This window comes from Coffea eugenioides, unplaced genomic scaffold (genome assembly GCF_003713205.1).
Source record: "Coffea eugenioides isolate CCC68of unplaced genomic scaffold, Ceug_1.0 ScVebR1_990;HRSCAF=1764, whole genome shotgun sequence".
In the NCBI taxonomy this organism is placed as follows: domain Eukaryota; kingdom Viridiplantae; phylum Streptophyta; class Magnoliopsida; order Gentianales; family Rubiaceae; genus Coffea; species Coffea eugenioides.
Genome location: NW_020864875.1, coordinates 2,914 through 13,942, shown reverse-complemented (window position 1 = coordinate 13,942; position 11,029 = coordinate 2,914). Strand labels below are relative to the sequence as shown.

Here is an 11,029-nt window from a genome sequence, read left to right as displayed (position 1 = left end):
CTAGTTTCCTAAGAGAACTAGTGACGTAGGAAGCAAATTGGAAAAGCTCAATCATCAAAGCCAACACCTTGACTAATGAGTATATCTCCCACAATAAGAACAAACTTTCTACGTGGTCCCCGCTTTGATTTCTTATTGCTAGTGGATTTCATCATATCAATTCAATTCTTCATCAGCAATTCCGTTGGTTTGCACAATTTGGGCTGATTGTGGAAAGCTTTTAGAAGCTTTCACGTGTGGAGAAATCTTCTCAAGAAGGTCCCCTTTTAGCACTTTTCTGCTCCACTTTCTGAAATTATATCCAAATACCAAATATAAATATATATTGACAATTAAAGCAATATTTGGCAAGGATAAAGAGGAGAATTAACAATAAAATTACTAACAATTAACACCCTATCAATTCCCCCCACACTTAAATCATGCTTGTCCTCAAGCATGGGAACACTAAACTCAACAATGGCTAACTCTCATTTCATTTACTGCCAAGCTACGCTTATCCCAAAATCAAGTTTTAGTGGCTAAGTGTCAAGACATATTTCTCCCGGTTAGCTCCTGAAATCATAGACTCGTCCAATTCATGGCTAAGTCGTCTAAGAAATCAAAATATTAAACTAGCAAAAGTTAGCAATTGGGTCAACTGAAAATCAAAATCTCAACATTGAAGAACAAGGATCGGCAGGCCAACATAATCATAAGCTTACTTATTATTTTCTTTTCTCTCTTTTTTTTATTTATTTTTTTTTATAATAATTTTTTTTTCAATAAATGCTCAGTCCCAAGCTATTCAAGTCTTTTGACGTGAACTCTGACATTTTTAGATGAAAGAGCCCAGTTACTCAACTTTTCACAGCTTCAGGACTAACTACTCATAGATATCGCCACTTTTTGACGCGAGAGTCGACACTTGTGGTGAAGACTCCCGGTTACTGGGTGATGACACTAGCGGAGTAGAGCCATTTATTAACCACAATTAAAGCATCAGAATACCAGATAATTAAAGATCATGACCCACGTCATCTCCTAATATGGAGAACTAAGATCAACAATTGCCCAATTCACACAACAATTGCTAGTAAAATATTTATATTGCCTAAACAATTTAACCACAATTTGCACCAAGTCATTAAACTCATAATATTCACCAAGATAATATGCTTTTACTTGCCATCTAAACAAAATTCATAGGATAAATCACAACCAGCAATAGAAGAGTGAGTTGCCACATTTATTCATCAAGACAACAATAAGAAAAGCAACAATTTAAAGAAACTACAATCAAATCCAAATCTCCCCCACACTTAAAGTATACATTGCCCTCAATGTAACAAATATATAGAAAAAGTAAGAAGAAGGGCAACGAAACTCCCCTGAAATTGAGGTTCAACACCCACATGGTGCATAAATGCTGCCAATTCTCTGAAGTTGTTGCCAGTCATCAGCCCTTGGGGTTGATCTAAGTCTCACCATTTTCTCCAATTGTCGGTCCAATCCACAAGAGACAACAAATGCTAACAAATAATGGAAACAGAAAATTTAAAGCAATAACAAATGAAAACCAACCCAGTGAATAAAATGCACACTTCAATCACCCACAAGTTATAGAAATACTCCAACACTTATAGTAAATGCAATCAATAAGCACTTGTGGTTCCAAACTTAGCCAAATGCAAAAACAATGCACCTCAAAATCACCCCAATCAACGTAATAATTGAAATGAAAAAGACAAAAGACTCTCACACAAGGCAACTACTTCAATAAGCAAATTTAAGTGTTAAAGGCACCTCCCAATTAAACAAATAATCTCAGCAATTTACCCACAATTAGACACAAGTTATAATAAATTAGACACTATTGGACCCAAAATCATAACAATTGTCTCCAATTGGACAGTCAATCACTTAAGATTAAGAAATTGGAGGCAAACTACCATAACCAGTACCATTGGTGGACTCACAGGGAAGAATTAAATCAAACGGCCAACCCAAAGCACTTATAAATTCAATAACACCAAGCAAAGCAGAAATTAAAAAAAAAATTCAAAATGGTAACCAATTTGCCAAGAAACCCCAAATCAACCCCAAAATTGCAGTTGAAGCCCCAAACAACTCACAAGTGAAAAATCCAGCACCTCCTGCGATTATTCAGCAAGAAACCCAGGAAAAAGAAACAAACTTCAGCATTTTAAGATCTAGAAAATTGCTAATCGGGGAGGGGGGATTCAATACCTCCACCTGTCGAAAATTGACAAGTGGCGTGAGGTGATCTGGAATTGAAGTCGCACGTGAGGGAAGCGACGGTGCACCGGCGAGGTGGAGAGGAGCGACTGGAGTTGGTGGTAAGCTGAGGTCGAGCTTGCGATAGTGAGCTGGGCAGGAGGTATTGGCGCGGCCAAGGAAAGTTCGCGCGCGGTGGTGGTGTTTGCCGCTGAACTCTGCGACCTTAGATGAGTTGCGGACAGCTGCTGTGGCTGTTGGTGGAGACTGAAGGAAAAGCTGCACGCTGGGTAGCGCACGGAGAAAGAGCTGACGCAGTGGAGAGGGAGATCGAGATGGAGAGAGAGAGCTGAGCTGGAGAGTGGAGCTAGTTGCGTTGCAAGTAGTGACGGCGGCAGTTGGTGGTGTTTGGAGAGAGAGAGTGAGAGAGCAAATGGAGGTGGTGGCGGCTGGCATTGCTTGGGCTGCAGGAGGTCGACGCGAGCTGGTGGAGATGAGGCACTGGCGGCTGCATGCAGAGGTGGACGCTGGGTTGTGGTGGGCTTCAGGCGGAAGTCGGCGGCAGCTATGGACAGGGAGGAGGAGCTGCGCACAGCTCTGGGTTGCGCGCGGCTGGCGGAGCTTACAATGAAGAAGAAGAAGCGAGCAGCGGGGAAGAAGAAGAAAGAAAGAAAGGAAAGAAAGAAAAGAAAGAAAGAAAAGAAAAAGAAGAAAGGAGAAAACGAAAAAAAAAAAAGAATGAAAGAGACCGAAGAAACATGAAACAAACTTCTGGAGAAAACTTTACACCCAAAATCCAACAAACCAATCAACTATCTATTCTACCTACGGAGCTTCCCTGGAGAGAAAAACTAAAACTCACTAGCCTCCTGTCTTCTGCCATCGTCCGATATATATAAGGCAAGCCTTTTTTCTTCATAGCTTTTTTTTCATAGTCTTTTCTCCTTGAGCCCACTACTCTACGTAGGGAGCAATTGGAAAAGCTACAATCATCAAAGCCAACATCTTGGCTAATGAGTACATCTCCCACCATAAGGACAGACTTTCTATGTGGTCCCCGTTAGATAATGAAAGAAAACATCATTCCAATTAATTCCAGCACAATCATCAATTCCTCTGCAATTATCAAAACGGAGGAGTCCACTATAATCATCAATTCCAGCACAAATACACCCGTGGAACCTAGCTTGTATGTTCTTTAGAAACTTCCCACTTGTGGAGTATTTGTTGTAAGAAAATCTCTCTTTTCTGCTCCACTTCCTGAAATTGAGTCCAGATGCCAAATATAAGTATATGTTGACAATTAAAATAATATTTGGCATGGAAACAGGGAAAAATTAATAATAAAATTACTAACAATTAACACCCTATCACCCTAACAAATTCTTTTTCCCGCACGAATGAAAACATATTTATGTTCTATACAATTATACATAGAAGGAAAAAATATATATTTTTTTTATATGTGGTTCTTAATCAAAAGTTGTGTTGCAAGGAAAAATTCATTATAAAGGAACGAGATTAAATTCATTATCTATTACCATTACCAATATAATTGCCCGTGAATTGAAACAGATAGTGAGCAACGGGAAATACAAGAGTATTTTGCACAGAGCAGTGGTGAATAACAAAATGAAAAGAATTTCCATAGCCATGGTTAATGGTCCATCATTCGACGCATGTGTTGCCCCGGCCTCTCCCCTGCTGACCGGCGGTCATGGTAATCAAATTCCAGGTTTGTACGCTCCAATGAAGTACAGGGAGTATCTGGAGATGCAACAAGGCAATAAACTTGATGGGAAATCCTGCTTGGATCGAGTCAAGGTCTCAATCTGTACTCCTCAGTGAGACTAGCTACTAGCTAGTTCATCCCTCGTCTTTACAAATTTTTCTGTGTGCTGTTGGATCGTGTGATGATTTATAAAGAAAATGTACAATGATTTAAACAAAGCCCAAAGAAAGACCCGACCGAATAATAATTAGTACTATGGCTTAGTCTCTGGGGTGGCTCAAGGGAGAGGGAATGGTTCTTGAGAGTTTTTCTTGGCTTGAATTCTAACAGTGAAAAGAAAAATGGTGCAAAGTGGAACTGATCCCGGCCGGCTCAATTGATGAGTACTGACTCATATTTGGTTACATGCATGCAAGAATTATTTTGAAAGGAAAATTAAATTAAATAAACGTTGTTGCTGGTATATAAATTACTCTATATTTTCACCCATAAAAAACAAACTTTGTATATATGCCGTGGGAATCTCGGCAGACTCGCTCTTTTGAGTTTTTGGCACCGAGAGGTGTGGGAATCTTGGGCAATCTGCACGGTGACAACGCGTTTTGGATATAGTGAGTGTGGTATATATAGAAATGATGAAAAGTTGAAACCCTCTTCGGTCCAATGATTCTACTCAGCACCTTATAATAATACTACTACTCTTTCACTCTGCTTTCTTACTTCTTCGTCCGGAAGCATTTGGGCTGCTGCTTCAATTATTATTCTCCCAAGCAACTCAGGTTTTCTATGCTTCAATTTCAGTCCTGCTCTCTTTTTTTCTTACTCGGGTCACTCTCAGTTACTTTAATTCTTAATGTTTCTTGCTAATGTCATGCCTTCCAGTCCAGTTCGTTATTTTGGTAATTTTTAGGAGTGTGTGTGTGTGTGTGTGTGTATATCAGGGTTGCAGCTGGTTTTCTGGGCTTAAATTGATTAATTAGCCTCAGCTGACTTTAATTACAGGGTGATCGGACTGAACATCTGTCGGATGATTCAGATTGTCTATTTGTTAGAGGTTGAAAGGTTAACGCCTTGATGATTTAAGCCATCCCCAATTTGGCAAGTGATAATTAATAAACCAGTTCGATTAATTCGTTAAGGCCCACTCTAGCATGGTTCGAAGTCTCGGCCGAGTCGTCACTGTCTCGGCCCTTACCGATACGATACTGTGACGAAACGATACCAAAATACTTGACTCGCCGAGAAATCGGCCGAGACGTCACCGCGACGGATTGACTCGGCCGAGTCACTCCGAGTTATCCCGAGTCAAGATGAGAAATCAGCCGAGTTATACCGTGACGGATTGACTTGGCCATTTCTTTTGCTATTTTTTATTATTTTTGTTTAGCATATTTTTTTATATTATTAATAATTTTTAGAATATTAAATACTTTAAAATTTGCGTCTCGCCGAGACCGCGACCGATATGCCGAAACCGATGTGGAACGTTCCGGGCCCCGACCGTGACCGCGACCGCGACCACGACTTTGAACCATGCACTCTAGTGGGTTTTTAATTTCGGTTTACATGATGCATGCATATCAGGTCATCACCATTTTTTATTTTTAGCAGATTTGGTTTTGATGTTTTTGTGGGGAATCAAGTTTAAGAATTCTATCATTCTATGCACAATTGTAATTTGTATGGCAAACATGCCCGAGGCATCTTTGCTGTGTCTTCCGTGTGTGAATCAGCGGTTTGCTGTCTCGCCGGGGGCCTGCTATCTAGTTGGATATGATAAATTTTTTGCCTTGCAGATGGGCTCTTGTTGTTCTGTGGCATTGTTCCATGAGTCTGACTTCAAACTTGTTCCTTTTGAACTTTTCTTTTGTGCCCTTTTTTAGCTTGTTGAGTTAATTCAAAACTTGGATTTTCCCATCCACAATAACCTTTTCAATTTCATTAACTGTTGCCAAGTTTAAGTTTCCCGGATCAACACCAAAGAGATGTCTGTGTACCTGTGTCAATCAATCTTTTCCACTTTGAAATTACTATAAATGTTGGATCTTTATAGCATGACAGGTCTTGAGTGTTGTCTTCGTAGTATAAGTTCCTGATTGCAACTCATTCATCCTACGGTGGTAGTGTACATTGCATTTCCCGGTTTACCTTTTCAGAAAAAAGTTATCCTGGTTTAGTTTCTCCAGTTTCCTTAGTCAGTGGATTAACCATGTCATACGCCATTTACAACTCATACTTGTAACCAGTTGCAGCTCTAGAAATAGAAAGAGAGATTTCAATCTTTAGAGATGGAGACTGATGTTCCAAGCAGTCATGTACCAGAAGAAAAGCACAAACTAAACAAAACAATGAAGAGAACACTCATAATATTGAACTGCATAATGTTGGGGCTCGGCAACTGTGGTGGTCCTTTGATTCAGCGTCTCTACTTTCTTAAAGGAGGCAAGAGAATTTGGTTCTCATGCTGGTTACTAACTGCTGGTTGGCCATTTCTTTTGTTTCCACTCCTGATTTCTTATGCTTATCGTAGAAGCAAAGAAGGTCCTGCAACAAAAGTTTGGTCTGTCAAGCCTAGATTGTTCCTTTGTTGTGCCTTTATTGGCCTTTTAACAGGGGTGGATGATTATTTGGCTGCTTATGGCGTTTCGCGCCTTCCTGTCAGTACCTCTGCTCTTATAATTGCCACTCAATTGGCATTTACTGCCGCATTTGCCTTCCTCCTGGTTAAGCAAAAGTTTACACCTTTTATCATCAATTCAATATTTTTATTGTCTCTTGGTGCTGTAGTGCTTGGATTTCATTCTAGCACCGATCGTCCTGCTCATGATTCCAACGTGCAATACTACATTGGTTTCTTTATGACACTTGGAGCATCTGCGTTATACGGATTTGTTTTGCCGCTGATGGAGCTAACTTGCAAGAAAGCTAAGCAAGTCATCACTTATTCTCTGGTCATGGAGATGCAGTTGGTCATATCCTTCTTTGCAACTGCATTCTGCACTGTAGGAATGCTTATCAACCATGACTTCGCGGGCTCTCTCTCTCTCTTTAGCTCTACATGTTTATCTGTACATAATGCATTAATTTATCTACATAGATCAAGGCGTATTTAGCATCAAAGCATTGTGCTTTTGTGGTTGAATTAACTGGAAATATGAATTTTCTGGTTGATGTTGCAGGCAATTACAAGAGAGGCAAGAGAATTTGAGCTTGGACAATCAAGATACTATGCAACGCTGGTATCAAACGCATTTTTGTGGCAATTCTTCCTCTTGGGGGCCATTGGAGTCACTTTTCTTGTCTCAGCATTGCTCTCTGGTATCGTAATTGCTACTCTGCTGCCGGTGACAGAGTCCTTAGCGGTATTGTTCTTCCATGAAAGATTCCCAGTTGAAAAAGGAATTTCTCTTGCTTTGTCTCTTTGGGGTTTCCTCTCTTACTTCTACGGCGAACTCCAAGAGATCAAGAAAAAGAAGAAGGAAGTAGAATTAGGGTCCGTTTGTACTTGAATCATTGGCGTTATTAGTGGCATACCATACATGTTTTAGTTGGTGTTTGTGAATAGGAAGCCTGTGGCTTCTACTCCAGGAAGGGCTGCTTTGAAGGTTATCTGCTTGAATTGGGACATTGTAGCTGTCTTTTGTGCTTACAATGAAAAATGAAGAAATTCAAGCTTCTGTACAATCACACAAATATTTGTTTTTTATCTAAGTTTTTTATTACGGCACAAGTTGGTAAAATCTCAATATTACGAAGTGAAATCTTGGCGTGCCCGCGCGGAGAGGGCACGCGTTAATGTTCAAAAACTGATTCTCAAGTCAGAGAATGTTTTCTAATCTTGGCGTGCCCACGCCATGTTTGACGAACTAAAAAAAAAAATTCAAATTTTTGTAATAAAAAAAAATCAAAATACAATTACTTCCTTTCTTAACATTCGGTTAGTTTTTCAGCAATTCAATTTCTGAATTTAAAAAAAAAATGTAAGACCAAAGATTCCACTTCGTAATATTGAGATTTTACCAACATGGCGTGGGCATGCCATGTTTTAGAAACATCCTCTGCCCTTGAAGTTGGAACTTGTGAGATTAATGCGTGCCCTCTTCGCACGGGCACACCATGATCACCTGTCCTGATCGTAGTAGAGAAAATATCAAATTTAAGCAATACCCAGATGAGAAACGACATATTTAACGAATCGCACAACAAAAATCAACAAAATAAAAAATTGGGTTGCCTCCCAAAAGCGCCTTTCTTTAACGTCTTTGGCCAGACGTTAAACACAACTCTTCAATTTAGGTGTAATCCAATTTTCCTTGTAATCAGTAGTCCTCCTCCGGGATCCAAATAGCCATTGAGTGCAATCTTTTTCCTTAATTTTCTTCACTTTTTCACCTCATGAATTGCTTTCATCCCATGATATTTGTTCGCAGCAATTTTGAATTTATCCCTAGAAGCAAACTCAGAAAATTCTTGCACAGATGGATCAATAGCATGAATTGCAAACACAGAGTGAGAGTTAACAGGATGTTTCATTGTATCAAAAATATTAAAGTGGACCATTTCTCCATCAAATTCCATGGACAAAGTACCCTTATGAACATCAATTTTTGTCTGGGTTGTGCTAAAAAACGGTCTACCTAATAACAAAGGCAAGGGATCGGAAGAGTGATCATCATCCATGTCAAGTACATAAAAGTCAGCTGGGAATACCAAATCGTTAATCTTGACCAACACATTCTCGACCAACCCATCAGGGTATGCATTTGTTCGGTCAGCTAATTGGATTACTATCTCAGTTTCTTTTAATGGACCTAAGTTCAGAGAAGCATACATAGATTTAGGCATTACGTTGATCGATGCTCCTAAGTCCAGCATGGTATTTCTAATCAAAGTATTACCTATTATACATGGGACAGTAAACCTACCTGGATCCCCGCACTTCGGTGGAAGCTTTCTTTGGAGAACTGCTGACACGTTCTCTCCCACAATGACCCTTTCATCTCCCCTCAACCGCCTTCGATTGACACATAGGTCCCTCAAAAATTTTGCATACTTCGGCACTTGTTTGATGGCATCTAATAGGGGAATATTGATTTGTACCTTGCGGAAAATCTCCAGGACTTCTTTCTCCTTGTCTTGCTTCTTTGGTTTCTCCAACCTGCTAGGAAAGGGAGGTGGATTAGTTTTAGCTGTAGGAATTGGTTTCGGGAGCACCTTTGCATTTTTGTTATTTCTGCCCTCCTCTTCCAACTCGTTCTCAATCCATTCCTCGTCCTTATCTTTAGGGATCACAGGTTTGGATCCTTGGATTTCCTTGCCACTCCTCAAGGTCATTGCACTTACATTCTTTGGATTCACCTCAGGTTGAGATGGCAACTTTCCTTGAACTTGGGACTCCAAACGGTTGATTGTTATGGCCATTTGATTCATTTGATTTTGCAATGATTGCACCTGTCCCAGTTGATTCCTCATGCTTTGTAAGTCTGAATCCGTCTTTTGTTGGTTAGCAAGCAATTGCTTCATCATTTCTTCCATGGACAGACTTGAGTTTGAAGGGGGTGGTGGTGGTGGTGGGCGAGGATGGTACTGCTGTTGGTGTCCTTGCTGTCTATTTGGCACAAAATTAGACTGCCTATTTCCTCCATAGCTAAGGTTGGGGTGATCCCTCCAACCAGGATTGTAGGTGTTTGAGTACGGGTCGTACTGCTTTCTTGGCGCGGGCGCGTGGCAAGCCATGTTCACCTGTTCTGCAGTTTCTTCTTGAACCAATGGACACATTTCCGTAGGATGACCCACGGCAGTGCATACCCCGTACACTTTGGCTTGCGATGTATTCCCCACAGCTAGTTGTCGCACAAAAGATGTCAATTCGGAGAGTTGCTGTTGAATAGAGGATGTTTCCACCTCATTCACCCTACGCGTCGGGATATCCTCTCTTGAACCAAACTGCTGTGAGTTCTCAGCCATCCCTTCAATCAACTCCCAGGCTCCTCGAGGAGTTTTGTTCACCAACGGCCCTCCACTTGCAGCATCGATTATGTTTCTGTCCCTGAAAAACAACCCCTCATAGAAATATTGAATGAGCAGTTGCTCACTTATCTGATGCTGAGGGCATTTGGTGCACAGTTTCTTAAATCTCTCCCAGTACTCATAGAGAGATTCGCTTGGGTGTTGTTTGATACCACATATCTCCTTCCTTAGGCTCGCAGCTCGAGACGCAGGAAAGTACTTGTCCAAGAATTTTTTCTTCAGTTGGTCCCACGTGGTGATACTACCAGGCGGTAGGTAGTAGAGCCAGTCTTTTGCGGAGTCCTTCAAAGAGAAGGGGAAGGCCCTCATCTTTATTTGCTCTTCTGTAATTCCCGGGGGATTCATGCTGTTGCAAACGACGTCGAACTCTTGCAAGTGCTTGTAGGGCTCCTCACCTGGTAGACCATGAAAAGATGGCAAGAGATGAATTAGACCAGATTTCAGTTCAAAGGGAGTGTCATCATTTAAATGTGGAAAAGTAATGCACAAGGGCTGCTGATTTAAATCAGGAGCAGCCAACTCCCTTAATGTTCGTGCATTTGCCATAGTGACATCCTCTTGGTCTGAATCACTCGAATTGTCACCAGACAAATTTGTCGGCTCAACCTCTGGATCAAGTCCCTGAGGTGCAATACCTTATTGCTCTTCTCTGAGCCGCCTGGTTTCTTTCCTCGTTCTACGCGCGGTCTTCTCTACTTCAGGGTCGAAAATTAATTCGCCTGTACGAGAAGAACGAGGCATAAACTAGAAAAATACCAGAAAATTAGAACAAAAATGAACTAAAAAAGAAACAAATAATTAACGCCAGTCCCCGGCAACGGCGCCAAAAATTGACAAGTGTCGAGCCTGTGCAATAATAAATACCTACTCGAGAAAAATAAATTTTCTGTGTATAGTAGTGAGTAGGGTCGAATCCACAGGGACTGGGAAAAATTTGATTCCTTTCAAGTTCGGGACACGGGGGATTTTTATCAAAAATAAACTAAAAATAATTAAACAATTTAACTAAAAATAATTAAATAATTTAACCAAAAATAAATAATTAATTAA

The 11,029-nt window shown here is 40.5% G+C and overlaps 1 protein-coding gene and 1 non-coding gene across 3 annotated transcripts; both read left to right on the top strand.

The window, feature by feature from the left end:
* Positions 1 to 5,939: 5,939 nt before the first annotated feature.
* LOC113759200 (purine permease 3-like) lies at positions 5,940 to 7,660 on the top strand. Of its 2 annotated transcripts, none has more exons than XM_027301761.1 (2): positions 5,940 to 7,017; positions 7,129 to 7,660. In XM_027301761.1, exons 1-2 carry the CDS (start codon positions 6,238 to 6,240, stop codon positions 7,456 to 7,458), a joined length of 1,110 nt encoding a protein of 369 aa, XP_027157562.1. In that variant the 5' UTR covers positions 5,940 to 6,237; the 3' UTR covers positions 7,459 to 7,660. The 2 variants fall into 2 exon arrangements, with proteins under 2 accessions (XP_027157562.1, XP_027157563.1); XM_027301762.1 differs by having other exon boundaries at positions 5,941 to 6,951.
* Positions 7,661 to 10,046: 2,386 nt separating this feature from the next.
* LOC113759201 lies at positions 10,047 to 10,153 on the top strand. Its single transcript, XR_003467009.1, has one exon. It is a non-coding gene; the product is annotated as a small nucleolar RNA R71 (small nucleolar RNA).
* The last annotated feature ends 876 nt before the right edge of the window (positions 10,154 to 11,029 follow it).